Source organism: Haliaeetus leucocephalus, unplaced genomic scaffold (assembly GCF_000737465.1).
Source record: "Haliaeetus leucocephalus isolate CR32 unplaced genomic scaffold, Haliaeetus_leucocephalus-4.0 Scaffold2, whole genome shotgun sequence".
Lineage (NCBI taxonomy): Eukaryota > Metazoa > Chordata > Aves > Accipitriformes > Accipitridae > Haliaeetus > Haliaeetus leucocephalus.
The window spans coordinates 830,610-845,301 of NW_010972438.1; the positions used below are offsets into that span (position 1 = coordinate 830,610).

At 47.4% G+C, this 14,692-nt stretch overlaps 1 protein-coding gene across 1 annotated transcript in view; it reads left to right on the forward strand.

The window, feature by feature from the left end:
• The window catches only part of SRGAP3 (SLIT-ROBO Rho GTPase activating protein 3), an 89,750-nt gene that overhangs the window by 50,413 nt on the left and 24,645 nt on the right, over positions 1-14,692 (forward strand). The window contains exons 7-10 of the mRNA XM_010570298.1: positions 11,864-12,085; positions 12,578-12,679; positions 12,933-13,130; positions 14,516-14,600. Of these exons, the coding sequence (XP_010568600.1) occupies positions 11,864-12,085; positions 12,578-12,679; positions 12,933-13,130; positions 14,516-14,600 (607 nt within the window). The remainder of the gene's footprint in view (positions 1-11,863; positions 12,086-12,577; positions 12,680-12,932; positions 13,131-14,515; positions 14,601-14,692) is intronic.

Consider the following 14,692-nt stretch of genomic DNA (forward strand, 5'->3'; position numbering starts at 1 on the left):
GAGTCAGCCTCCTCTGAACTCTATGGTGGCCACGTGATCACACAACAAAGTAATTGATTAATATTTATGCTACGTATAAACTTTTCATCACTGTCTGGAAGAAAACATGGAGTTTTTCATTATAACTGCAGGGTATGAGCCAGCCTGAACCAAACACCTTCTTGAGCACCTAAGCAGGGGAGTCTGGATTGAACTGCATGGTTCAGGCATGTCTAATATACAGTTACAAACTAGAAACTGCTTTCATGTTTTCTGCACCTTTCATGCTGTATCACGAGCATGCTAAGGTCTGGTTATCGGTGTACATTGGCTCTGCCTTCAGAACTGCACAGATGTGCTTTCCTCCACGTTAAAGTGACAGCTTCATCTGCTGTGGCTCCCACACAGCAGGATGTCCTGCTGCTGGAGTTTCTCAAACTCCAGAGCCTTTGTAGGAGAATTTGCCTTGGGGCAAGCCAGGTGAGGCTGAGATTTCCTCCTGGCCCATCGATTAGTCTGCATTTGAAACAGATAAACTCTTAGGAAGATCAGATACATCCTTGTTTTTGTTGCTGAAACAGAAGGTTTTTTTTCTTTCTACTACATGCATCTGCAAGTTCTATCAGTATGAGCAGGCACTTAGCTCTCCTCAACCTTGGTGGCAGTTAAGCACATGTGCTTTCCTCACTAGGGAAGGCACTTGCTGAGTTGTATCCGAAGTGCTCCTTGCACGAAATAGCCTCAGGGCAGGAACTGCTGGAAGCAGGTTTCATAGTAGTAGTAGGAATTGAACAGGTGTGTATCAGCAACTCCTACTAACTGCTTTTAAATTATTTGAGAGAAGGGATTTCCATTTCTTCCTTTAATAGGCATCTTCATAGTGGTGTAGATTGCATAATGCAGAGTTTCTTCCTGCTAGAGTTGCTTCAGTGAGCACATAAGTGATCTGTAAGCACTGAGTTAGTCTTCTGGCTTCATCATTACCTAAATATATAATTTTAAAATGTCCTGGAGTGTTTATCTCCTTTTACTAACCCACTAACATATATTTATTCTCTAAGCATTGATTAAAGTAAGTCTGATGCAAAACCCCTGATGATTTCAAGATTTTGAGATATGATAAAATATTCTTAGTGTGTCGCTTTTGTTCTCTTCATTATTTAAGATGTATTTAGCCATATTAAAAAACTAATAACTTGATCTTGGAGACATTTGAACAGGAAGGTATGATAACACCTTGATTTATCTGTGGAGTTTCTGCTTTTTTTGTGTATATTCTCTCTCTCTTTTTTTTTTTTTTTTTTTTTAAGCAAGAATGACTTATATTCATGGAGTTTTGAGGAGTTTGATTTCCTGGAGAGTTGCCAAGTTCCATTTTAGTTCTGGCTATTTATATTATTTCTCCCAACTTTATTTCCGTGCTGACACTTCCACTGGAGTCAGCAGATGGCTTTTCTTCTGCACTCCAGGAATCCCTTCAGGGGACTTTAACTAAAGCATCTTCAACATTGTGCAGCTAAATTCCCCTAATTATATATTCTCTTCACTGAAGAAAACAAAATCTTGGATATGTGAGCTGCACACGGGTGTCCTAATTTTAAATCCCCAAAGGAAGAGCAGTTTATTTGAACAGACTTTTGTACAAATTCAATGTATTTTGCAAGAGCATGGCAAGAAGGGTTTCAGCACGCTCCAGAAGAAGGGGATCACATTCACTGTATCCCACTAGTACTGAAAGTGGTTGAAGGAGAAGACAGCCGTCAGAACCAGCAGCATTAGGCTTTCTGTAGGTGTGTAATCCATGTAATGAAAGATGAAGAGAACAGATGTTTTTAGATGTAGTTTTAAAGTTACTGTTTTAATCTTAGTACATTTAACAAGGATAAGATGACAGTGCCTTTCGCTCTCAGGAGCGACAGTGCTGTTTGCAAACGCGGGGTCTGTACCATGGGAGGATGTGAGTCCCCCACCCCTTGGCACAGCCCTGTTGTTTCATGGGATGCAGCAGAGGAGCTCTGAGCAGAGAAGGTGGATTTTGCCTTTGATCAAGAGCCAGCGAGCCCTTGGCTGCAGCAGCGTGAGCAGAGCGGGGCGATGCAGGACCCTGGGTGTCTGTGCGGGGGGAGCTGTGTCCGACAGAAGGAGCGGGTCTGCAGAAAGAGAGAGAGTGCTGAGGGGCTTTGTGGTAGGAACAGAGTTTTGGTTTTGCTCAAAACCTGGCTGGACGTGCTTTAATAGGATCCTAGGAGTGTCCATGTATTGCAGTTATGCAAATTCTCCCGGCTCCTCCACGCCGCGTCACCAAGGGGGGTGATTAACGATATAGCAGGCTGTCTTTCTGGGACATAGGAGGGGTGGTGGGGGGCTCCCGCACGCCCTTCATATCAAGCACAAATTGTCATGTGCAGTTTTTTGATTTGCACGCAAATCTGAACTGTCAGGACACTGGAGCAGCTAATTTAGCAGCATTTCCCCCAAATCCCAGATGGCTCAGTGTCATCTATTAGGCACAGCCTTGACATTTCTTGTGCCCTCAGCGTCACCACAGAGTAGTGACTTTTATAACAAAGCCGTTCTGCTAATCTCCCGCTCTGGTGAGAAAGAGGGTCCCAGCTGCTCTGGGAGAAAGCGGAGAGTCCTCCCAGGGCTGTGGTTTTAATGAGATATGTAAAACTTGATCAGAGGAGCTGTGAAGTGGCACAGAGCGCATCTATCCCTCCCTCCGTCTCCAGTGGCCTTTTTGTTTTGTCCTTTAGAAAAGAAGTAAAGAATATAGAGACAGATCAAATTAGACTTGGACTTAAAGTACACCGTTGTGCCTCTTCCCTCAAAAGAGGCATGTGTTTGTATTAAAACGCCTGGGTTCATCTCTCATTTCTGTCATTAACTGTGTGACCAAGTTAATCTCTTTGGCCACGTATGTGAAGTGGAGATAAAGCTGCTTATCCATCCCTCTGGAGTTCAGTGCGAAATGGCTCAAAAATATTTTGAAGTGGTCACATGAAAGATACTGCTAGATTTAGCAGAGTAAAATGTAATGGTTGGTGTCAATATGTACTGATCCACCAAAACTTGTTCAGCCTCCTGTAAATCCTTTTGAAACAGCAGCTTGTTTCTCTATGGGTTGGTGTGTTTGCCATATCCGAAACAAACAAGCAAGTAGAGGAGGGGAATTATAAGGAATTTAATATTACACATTACTGCCAAATTGTTTGGTCCCTAGAAAACTTAGCTGATGACATTGTCATTTTTCACATGGCCAAGTGATACTTAGTCAAGTTAGGAAACAGAAACAGCAGTCAAAATTTTTATGCCAAAAATCTTCAGTTGGCTTTACTTACCCCGCAGTAAAGCTCTAGGTTTTGCAGCAATGTCAAGAGAGTAGAGGCCAGAAAATATAATATATTTATAAATGCATAATATATCTTTAAAGAAAGAGTAAAGAAAATGTGAGGAAAAAAGGCAACAGAGCAGAGCAGATAAAGAGAACTGTTTGTTTCCAGCTAGCGCTGGGTACTGTGGAGGACTAGGAGTTAGGCTGCTGTTACCTAGTAAGTAAAGTGATTGATGGCAGGCTAGCTGGGATGCTCAGGTTTTACTCCAGGATTTGTCACTTGCTTGGGTGAGGCATGTGGCCCCATGCCATGCCGACAGCCTCGGCAGTGGGACTGGCTGAGCTGGGCTGTTGGACACCGTGGCTGTATTTCATGTGCAGGGTTCAGCCTCCCGAATAAGAGGGAGACTGAAAGGTGCTGAAGCCACAGACCGCTTTATTAGGATCTATTTTTAGGCACCTCCTACAGCTCATGTTGTCGTCGTTTCCATCAGTGGCTAATTGCCTGGGCACGTCTGTGCCTGCAGAGCCAGCGCCGGCTGCAGCTTGGCTTTGTGCAGCGCTTTCCCTCTGTGATTGCACGGGGACGTTGCCCTGGCCTGAGTAGCTCTGCCTGATGCCACTGGCTTTAATGAAGAGATAATGATTTATACAAGCAGAGGGTCTCTTTTGGGTGTTTGCTCTGAAGCAATTTTTCTAGCGTAAAGAGCCTTTCAGTTCCACAAAGGCACAGAGGTTCCTCCCACGCTGTCCTTTGAGTGGGCTTTCTGCCATGTAGCAGGCTCCTGCCAGCCCTAAGAGCCAGGTATGTTTTATCATGGAAACTCCATGCAAAGCGTCACTGTCACCGCACCATCATGTGGAGCAGTATCTGTAACTCAAAACTCACACTCTCCCAGGGAGGAGTGCCTGTACCACAGGCAGCTTACCATGCTGTGCGTCTGCAGCTGGGAGATCTGGCTTCAGGGTATTTCAAATAAAGTCAACAGTGCAGCAATAAAAGGAATAAACAGCTTCCATGAGGAGGAATTAGGCTGTCTCAAGAGGCTCAGTGCTCTTTACTGCACGGCCGCTGTGTCCCTGTTACCCGGTTTCCTGCAGAGGCGACAGTTTGGGAATGCCAGCAGCAGCCTGCAGCACCCAAGCTGGTCAGCATTCCCTGCCGCCGGGGGTGGAGCGCTGGGAAATAGAAAATACATGGGTTTAGGAGGTGCCGTCACTCACTTTGCAGACAGCTGTGAGATGAGGAACTAGAAGTGTCACACAGCTACCTGAGCGCAAGTGCTTTGCGTTGGGAAGCTGCAGTGGATGCCGGGGGCCGTCCGTAACATACAGTGGCACTCCTGAACACGCGCAGGGGACGCAAGGCTGGCTGGGGTGCCTGAGTTCCTGTGGTGCCCTGGGTCGGTGAAGAATAAAAACTTCATCTGCTGTGGTTGCAGAGTTAACCCTCGAGCTTTAACGGGGGGTGCAACAAAACGTGCCTGAGCTTGCAGAGAGCCCCGGGCTGTAGTCTGGCATGTGAATTGCCTGGGCACAGCAGAGGTTGTCAGTGGAAACGGGTGATAAAACCAGGAATGTCCATATGCCATTAAAAGCTTCATGCATTTTAAGAGACTAAACGGAGGAAAAGGTTTAGATTTGTATGATCTTTATCAACACAGAGCTTCTGTGGATGAAGAGAGGAGGGGAAAGAGGTGCATTTGCTTGATTTCCTTTCAGAAATTTGACATATTTTTTCATATACCATTACCCTGGTTTAGTAAACTTATATTACTCTTCTTCTATATGCAGGTTATTAATAATAGCTACCTGTTTGTACACAGGAATTACAAATTATCATACTCTAATAACTAAGCTGTTCTTAGAGTACTATATTAAACTGAAAGAATCCAACCAATACACGTTTCTTAAATTTTGCCAGTTGTGGCTTTAATAATATGGCAAAACTACTTTTTTTGCCAAAATTTGCACATAGTAAACAATTTATTCCTCACATGGATATCACAGACATTGGAATTGGCTTGCTAAATTAATTAAGCATGTGCTGGTTGCTTTATGATTTGGAAGTGTCATGCAGCCTGTAGATTTTACTGCCTGAAGACTATGATCAGTCTTTGTCTGATAGAGCTTGTTAGCTTGGTACAAAAAAGCAACAGTACTTTCCTTTAGGGAAAAGAGTTTCTTCTTGACGCTGTGGGCTGCTTTTCCCAGTAGCTTGAAAGAATAGCCTCAAGGTCTTAATGTCCTTTAAAAGATTAACTTACCAATGCATTCATCTTAAAAAGGAAACAAAACCAAAACATCACCACCACTCCCCAAACAAACAAAACCCCTGGCCCCCAAAAACCCAAACCAGCGAACAACAAAAAACCCCATTAAAAAGCCCTATGAAAATACACATGAGAGAGAGACATGCTATAGAGAGACTAAGGAGCAAAATAAAATGTAGGTTAAAAATCCTCCAGAAAGAAACCTACTCCGGGGACCATAGAGTTAATTAACTATAGCTAAATCTGAAAAGGACTGCATAGTATTTGGCTCTGTAATACTTATAGTTAAGGAACCTTTGATTAGAAATAATCAAATCGCATGCTTCAGGGTGTGAGTTGATTACTGCAAGGGTCAGGGAGGATCTTCTCCTCCTCCTGCCATCTCCACACATCGTTCCCTGTTTGGCTAAAAATAAATCAGTTGTTAGGAGTTTTTATGTCTTGGTTGCTGCCTCAGGCAAATCACTGGACTTGACGGACCAAGACTGTTCTTTGGAAGAGATTTATGGTAACTGTTGAGCACTGCAAGCCAGCCTGTGGTGTGCTTGGGGGACCCTTCAGTCTGTTCAGGAAACACTTTAAAAACATGTACTTGTAAATGGGTGTAGGAGAAAGCCAGCCTGGTAGCATACATCACATCCACCTGGTGTTACAGCATGGGCTTCCCAATGCCTGGCTCAGACCACAAAAACCTGATAGTCCCCCCGTTTAACGTGTTACGACAGCTTACGTGCTCTGTTGTAACGATAGGCACGGCTTTGCTGTGAGTCAGAAATACGGGAGCTCACGGAAGGAATCCAGGGTGGCTTGGTCCTGCGGTGTCGGACGTGCGGGTGGCACCCTCGCCCTGTGCGGCCATTCCCTCGCAGTGCCGACGTCTGGAGCGTGAGCTGCAGCTGAGCCCCCCTCAGCGTTGTGGGTGTCCCCGGGGCTGATGCCAGCGTTGGCATTTTGTGGGCAGAGGAAGGATTTTGTTGGGCAGTGCTGGGCTGCAGCACACCTCGGCGTGGCGAGGGGACCTGCGTCCTGGCTAGTTTCAGGCTCCCTCAGCACCCTCTCCATTTGGCAGAGGAGCTGGTTTGGATATGCCTCAAATTGCTAAAGCTTAAAAGACGGGGTCAGTCTGGGGGATTTTGCTTTTGTATTTAAAATAGCACACTTTCTAGGGCTGTGCCCACTTTCCAGTGCTGAAAAGTTCAGTGACCCTCAAACCCCCCAGGCACGATGCCGTGAGTGCCTCCATCGCTGCGCCTCCTCCTCGTCTCAGCACTGCTGCGCACCTCAGCATCCCTGATAGCCGGGTCCCGCCCAGCATCAAAGTTACTGGGGAATATTAAGAGTAATATTCATCAAAGGGAGACAGCCCTAGCATTTATTTGCTTCTTCCTGCCTTTTCTGAGCAATTATTTGTGGCTGCTGATGCGTCTCAGCCCTTTCTGCCTTCTCCTGGTGTGGTTTAATTTCCTTTGCTGCCTGGATCCATCTTACAGCGCGCAGAGCCTGTTTGTTGTGGTGGAGTGTTGCTTTTTTACAAGCATTTATCATACCTTGGCTGGAATACCTTTTGTAACAGGGTTTGTTTCAACACTGTTTTGGTTTTAGGGAAGTGCAGTGAATGCAGGCTGCAAAGGTGTGACTGTTTTGTTTTCTGCATATTTAGTACTTAGCAAATAAATGCTCTCCATAAAAACAAATGAGAACAGAAGCTGTTTGTATTCTCTTTGAACATTCCTCCTAACATCAGAAGATGCTTTCAGGTATGAGTTAGGCTCTCACGTAGTACCCAGCATTGTCACAGCCAAGCACAAACATTATCCTGGTAAAACATTATTTCACACTTTGTGACAGACACATCAAATATCTTTAACTATTTAACCAGCAAGGAAATGAGACAGATGCATCAGTAGTTTGGAAAGCATTTCATTCTCTCTGGAGCCCAGTGCTGTTGCAGCCTCAGCTATGTAAAAACCCTCAGCATTTCTGCAGAGCTTCGTCATTCGTATTAAACCCCATCAGGTTCCTCTGGGCCCTCCAGTTGCCGTCCTCGCTGCCATCGCCGCTCTTGTGAAGACCGTGTCGAACTTGTGGGGCTTGGAGCAGCTTGCCTGGTGCATCGGGGGGAACGGCTGTCAACCTGCCCAAATACACGAGGAGGGCGAACAGAGCAGCAGAGCTGTGCAGGGACATCTGCCTGTCCTGCAGGGACAGGGCAGCTCTCTGCCTGCTGCTGAGGAACGACTGCAGGTCACTGCTGGAGCGCGCAGTGCTTTGGGCTCCCATATTTTCCACCCACTGGATGTTGCTTTGTTCTTAAAATGTTGCTTGTTTTCCTGTGCTGGTGCAGTTTAGTGCCTCGGTTGTGATCGGTGGCACAGCTTGCTTACTGTCCCATTGGTTTAGACCATCCCAGGCCTGATTTTCAGAAGAGATCGCCCTCGGTACGGCAGCGTGACCAAGTCCTGGGGAAGAGCTGGCTCTCCTTTAGCTGCCTAGTTGCGGTTGTCCGAGTGAAGACGTTAAGATGCTCGTGCAGGCTTGGCTTTTCTCCTAGCTTTGGGCAAACCTTTTAATATCTCTCTGTTTTCACTCCTGTGTCTAAAATGGCGTTACTGTAATGGCCAGTGGTGGTCTTCTGCAGACCCCGACCCCTCCTCTGGTGCAGCTCTGTGGTGGGTGGTAGGAGACACACGTACATATTTGGCTGCTTCCATGGCATTTTGGCCAAAACCAGCTTGCTTGAGCTCTGAGGTGCCAGTTTATTTCTCAAGTTGAACACTGTAATATTTCCACCCTTGCAGGGGTGTTACCAGACTTAATGAATTAATATACAAAGAGCTTTGAGCTCTCCAGATGAAAGGCGCTGGAGAAGGGCTAAGGATTATTATTTGTGGTTCTAATTTATTTTCCATCAAAGGGATGAGAGGGGTGAGAAAATGCCATTTGTTCTGGAGCCGGGAGCAGGAGTTTGAAGTCTTTTTCTTCTTTCTTTTTCTTTTCCTCTCCCCTTTGTGTGTTTCTCTGGGAATTTTGTGGAAGTCCCTGCTCTGTCTTTTCTTCTCTGGGCACCAGTGTGTGAAGCAGCCAGCACAGTGTTAATCACCAGACACTTCAAGGGCCATAGCAGTTAGGAAAGTGCCTGCCCTCATTTTCAGTAGTAACTGGTTTCTCGGCATTGCAAATAACTGCTAGCTTTAGCGTGAGTTCAGCATCAAAGTAAAGGGAAAGTTTCACACAGAATTTTTTCTCAAAAGTATCTGGCAATATCCTGAGCCCCATCTCCTCAGATTCTGTGGCATTCAGCGATTTTTCCTTTGTAAAAGCTCGGGTTTATATGCTTTGGGAATTCTCATCTCTTGAACAGTGACAGATACTTTCTCTTGGTGTTAGTTTTTGTAGTTGAGTAGCAGTAATTTCCAAAGGGGTGGGAGAACGACAGTGAGAGGACGGGAGGTATGGTGGGAAACGCGCGCAATCCTGTTTTGAGGGTGCAGAACTGCAGTTGGCTGGTCATGGCAGGAGAGCAGGTCCTCCTCTGGCGTCGGCACGGGGGTCTCGGCCATGAACTCTGCTCCGCCTGCGTGGCAGCCCCCTCAGCGCTGCCTGGCCAGGTGCTCATGCTGAGCCGGGTGGGTGGTGGGGGCCAGGTCCATGCTCGTGGTCCAAGCGCGGCGCTTGGCTCTTGCCCCCCGGGGCACGGAGCACCGCTGTTCCCATGGCCGGACCCACCGGGGCTGCTCGTCCCTGCCTGCGGGGTGCTCGGGGTGCGCTGAAACACGGCTGAGAAGAGCAGGGCAGCTGTAGTGCTGCGTCGTCTCAACTCATCGGTTTCTGTGTGCAGCCCCGGAGCGGTCGTACAGGCATTCATGCTCAAATTGTCTCATGGGAGAGACTTGCAGTGCTAGAATGAGGTTTCGCCCCAGGCGGTGAATAGAAATTTGTCCCGATTCCTCGTTTTTTGTGCTTCTTGCTGATTCATGAAGGCAGAGCTATACTAGTCCTTAACTGCCCATGTTTTCAACTAATAAGATTAGAAGCTAAATAGAAGCAGGATAAATGGTGGATTATAACCATTCGATAGTTCCTGCAAAAATCCTCATTATCGCATGTGTAGTTTCACTTCTTTAAAAGACTGGATCGTGTATCTGCGAGTAGGAATTGGCCCGTTGTGGTTTTACTGCTGCTTTTATCACAGACTAAACCAAATACAGCTCTGTGTGTGACGTGATCCAAGCTGAGGGTTGTCTCTTCAGATCGGCAGAAATCACAAGATGACTTCTTTGGTTGGAGCTGCTTGTGGTACCAGCTGAGTTTTCATATTTCACTTCGAGTTTATCAGTACTGATGTTCTGATGCAGAATCATTTTTTGTGCTTTTCTACATCAGTTCAGTAATGCCTGTTGGCGCTGTATTGCTGGAGAAGGTGCCTCCGAAATGGCAGCTCCTAGCAAGGAGTTCTGCTGCTGTGGAGAAGTTGGTCTCGTTTTGGGTCATTGAGATTACACTAGCAATCTTTCTACTCTTTTCTGTATCTTTTTGTGCCATGCTGCTCCTCCTGGCAGTGATTTTGGTGGGGCTACGCTGGGGTTGAAGCAAGCTCACCACACGCCTGCCCATGCCGTGCTGGGGTGGTTTTGGTTACAGCTCAGACAGTGAGGACTTCCTACTCATTCTTTAATCTGTGTAGCAGCAAAGTGTCTTAATATCTGTGATATGAATTGCCCTGTGGTAGTTTTCATGTAATGAGAGTAATTCGCTGGCAAGGGTTAGTTTGGTCCTACGTGCCACGGGAGGTATTTCTCCCAGGGTCCCTCTTTTTTTCCCATGGAGGCATCCCTATGACCTACAGCTCTCCTGTGCCTGGGTATATCTCTGCAGATCACGGTGCTTGTGTGCAGAGGTACCTGAACAGCCTCAGACTGTGAGTGTACCGCTCTGCTAACCGCCTGTGCCGACCGGGGTGCGCCGTGCCGTGCCCCGCAGCTGTACCCGTGCTGTGCCAGGAGACAGAAATGAGTGTGCTGGGGACACATGATTATGAAACTCCTTACAGAGGATAAAGCCATCATTAGCTAACTTTATGTCCTCTGTCAGGAACTCCAGCCCTCTCTTAGGTCCCAGAAGTAGATGTGCTTCAGTTTTGGACTGCAGCCCTTCTGTTTCGCCACACTCTTCTTACAGCCCCACAAGTGTGGCGCAGGCTGATGCGTTGTGCTCCTCCTGCTTCCAGCATCCTCTCTGTCTTGCCTTTCCCCGCAGAAAAACATTTATTGGCTTCCAGATTTTGGGTGCTTCTTTGGTGCCCGTCTTTGCCCCCACTTCTGGGGCCCCTGCTCGCAGCAGAGCCAGCCAGTCAGAGCAGAGCCCTGCGGAGGTTTGCACGGTGTCAGGGCTCCTGTTGGGGACTGGGAGGAGGGTTGCTAAGAGTTGCTTTTTGCTCAGCTGTGATGAAGCATTCATAGCAGCAAATCCCTATGCTGTTGCTATACTTAACATGCCAAACTCAATTACATTGAGAAGAGAGTTTAAAAACAGGCTTTTGTCTAAGGTACAGTATTTTGGCAGCAATTAGCTCCGAGTTTTATCATTTTCCCCAAGGTGAACATGAGAACAATCAGTTAGGCATGAGAAGCTGCTCTGTTGTGAGAGAGGAAGGCAGTTTCCTAGCAAGGCTAAAAGGGTTTGCACATACAGCAGGACATGTTTTTCAGTGCCACCTTGCTTGAACACCCGTCTGTATTTGGTAACTGTGGGAAATGGTTTCTTTGTGTAAAAAGCGCTTGCAGGGCAGTTCACAAGGCGAGGAGGAAAGCGCTGGGGACAAGCAGTAGCCCAGGCCCTCCAGCCACTTCTTACCCTGGGGGCCTCTGCAGGGCACAGGTTTTGCCATCTGCGGGGCCCCTGTGGTCACGCTGGCCCTGGGGCTGAGTGGGTAGCCAGGGAGAACCGTGCGATTCTTTTCCTCTGTGTCGTCTGAGAAGATCCTGTTCCCTTCCCAGTAAAATGAAGGGTATTAAACCCTGGTGTCGTGGCGAGGGTCCAGCACAGGGTCAATGTACTGTCTGCCTGTTTGTTCCCTCATACCTTTTCTCCTTGAGTCCTCTTTCCTTCTTGCCTTTTCACATGGTATTGCAGTATGCTGTTAAATATACCCCGGTACAACAGGGCTCGTGTTTCTCTGGGACATAAAATGCTTTTTGGGGTGTTTAATGTACACATGACCCTCCAGAACAAGGGTGGGAGTGTTTGTGTGACCAGACCCTTCCTCGGTGTTTCTCAGTGCTGTGATCTGGGATTCCACGCCAGCCTCGCTCGGACATTCAGGACGTACCTGTCTGCCGAGTACAACCTGGAAACCTCCCGCCATGAGGGCCTGGACATCATTGAGAATGCTGTGGACAACCTGGATGCACGGAGCGACAAGCACACCATCATGGACATGTGCAACCAGGTCTTCTGCCCTCCACTGAAGTTCGAGTTCCAGCCTCACATGGGGGATGAGGTAGTGTACTCACCCGAGGGGCTACAGAGGTGCCTCACAGCCTGGCCTGGCCTGACCTGGCTTCCTCCTCTTCTTAACCATCACCGTTAAATTATTTCTGACTCCTTATCCCTCTGTGCTGTCTTCACACGCTGCTATTCTTGTTTCCTTTCTTAATGAGACGCTTGGCTCCATATCTCTCCCAATTAGGAAGCCTGTAGTTTGATTCTCAGCTGAACTGCCCAACAGATTTGTAAAGTGGAGCTTTGATTTACCTGCTGTAATTGGAAGACTTCAGAGCGCAGCTTTCAAATGCCGGGTAGAAAATGTCTTGTGCTGGCCTGGGTCCAGGGCACTGCTGATTAGAAACTGGGCAACAGAGCCTCCAGGGAGGCTGCGAGGAGCTTGTGGGTGCTGGAGAGAATCATTTAGGTATTTAAATGTGTATGCCTGATCAGTGCACGACCCACTGAATGCTCTCCTGTCTCTCTTCTGGAACTGCTCCTGTCTCAGGTGTGTCAGGTCAGCGCCCAGCAGCCTGTGCAGACCGAGTTGCTGATGCGGTACCACCAGCTGCAGTCGCGACTAGCCACCCTCAAGATAGAGAATGAAGAGGTAAGAAGTTGCTCTCGGTCTCATGTTTGGCCTTGTAGGCAGCATTGTGGAGCCTTTTGCCTGTTGCGCAGGGGGTTTTCTGGTGTGCTCAGGTGTGGAGTCCTTCCAGCGACTGCTGAGAGTGCCCATTGACTCCAGCTAGTGCAAGAGCAAGCCCAGTACTTAGGAGCTGCCTGTTGGCCAGTTGTTTTGGCTCAAGATGTGTCACTTTCCCAGTTTGCTTCAAAACTATGCTGTCTTCTATTTCTGATAGGTACGAAAAACTCTGGATGCTACAATGCAGACTTTGCAGGACATGCTGACAGTGGAAGATTTTGATGTTTCAGATGCCTTCCAGCATAGTCGCTCCACTGAGTCGGTCAAATCAGCTGCATCAGAGACCTACATGAGTAAAATAAACATCGCCAAGAGGAGAGCCAACCAGCAGGAAACTGAAATGTTCTATTTTACAGTGAGTCTCATCTCATGCGATGCAGGACACAAAGTATTAATTGCTAGGGCTGAGTCCCATTTTAAGTGCTCATTAGTGAAGAGCAAGAACCAATTCAGTCTCTTCAAGTATTTGTCTTCTGTCTGATTTGGGTTTGGAATGCATTTTTCAGTGGCAGGGCAGTGCATAGGGACTGACAATCCCTATGCCTTGTTCTCCTTTTTGAAGGAACAACTGGAGCAACCAGTTGTGACCAAAAACTTACAGAACTCAGTAGGAGTGGCTCAGAGCAGGGCAGCAGACTCCAGCCAGCCTCGCAGTGTGTCACCATTCAGTGGCTGTTCCTGGAGGCCTTTACAATTTTGAACCATCAGTCAAGCCTTCCTTTTCTGGCCTACACGGCTAAAATGTGCCCTTGGCCCCTGGATGAACTAAATGGTAATTTGCATCTTGTGCAGGGTGTTGGAGGAAGCTGCGACAGCCTGGCTTTACAGTGCCTCACTGTTGTGTGCGTGCTGGGTAGAGGCAGCTGTGCTGTGTCTCCCCTGCAGCCTTGGTCCGGTACTTCACTTCCAGGCAGATCTAAGGTTCTCTGTTGTAGTCCTTGACATGTAAGTAATAAGCCATCAGTTCAGCAGAAGTAGCCCTCATTTAAGCATGGTTAGTAGGCTAAAGTTAATAGCATCTTGTGATATATTACACATGCATAGAAAAGCTTCTACTTTCTCTTAACAGTATTAGTATTCCAATTCAGCGGGAAAAAAATTGCAGTTTTCATTTTGAGTTGTGCGTGGAGCTTTTTTTAATGCTTTTTGCAGGAATTTCATCTTCCCCATTCTCTGTCTTTCATTTTCCATCTCTGTCTCCCTCGCTCCTCTTATCTGTAAAATTGCTTGCTCTTGAGTGTTACTGGGTGTCATGCAGTCTCACAACGAAATGAGAAGTTGTGCTGCACAGTTAGTGTTGCCCAGTGCATAAAGTGTCTGATGGTCCCTGACCTGGGAAGGTCTCATGCACTGGGAGTTCTCGCTCTGCATCACTTGTTTGCACAAAGGCAAAGCGCCTGTCAGTGGAGGGAAAGCCTCTTTGATTTTCCAGGCTATTCCCAGAAGCCTGACAAAAGAAAGCTTGCTTTGAACTCTTTTCTTTGGACCTCCTTGCGTTCCCAGGCAGGAGGTGCAGCACCAAGGAGACCGGGCTAATAAGATCATCAGGACTGTGGCTGGAGCAGTGAGAAGTGATTAGACTGTGCTCAGCCCTGCAGCGCATCTGACGTCTGGTTTGTTAGAGCCTGTCAGCCTCGCCGAGCCCCCTCCAGCAGCCCCCCGGGCAAAAGTGTACATCAATTATGGACTATTTTTGCCAAGAGTCTTAACTCACCCTGTTTGTTTTATTTTTAATTCCAGAAATTTAAAGAGTATTTGAATGGCAGTAACCTTATCACGAAGCTCCAGGCTAAACACGATTTGCTGAAGCAGACTCTTGGAGAAGGTGAGTTGCGGGGTTAGGTCCAGGGAGGAACCTCCCGTCACATGAGACGATTTTAAACCAGGCGTCATCTTTCAGTCTTACCTGCTGTCTGT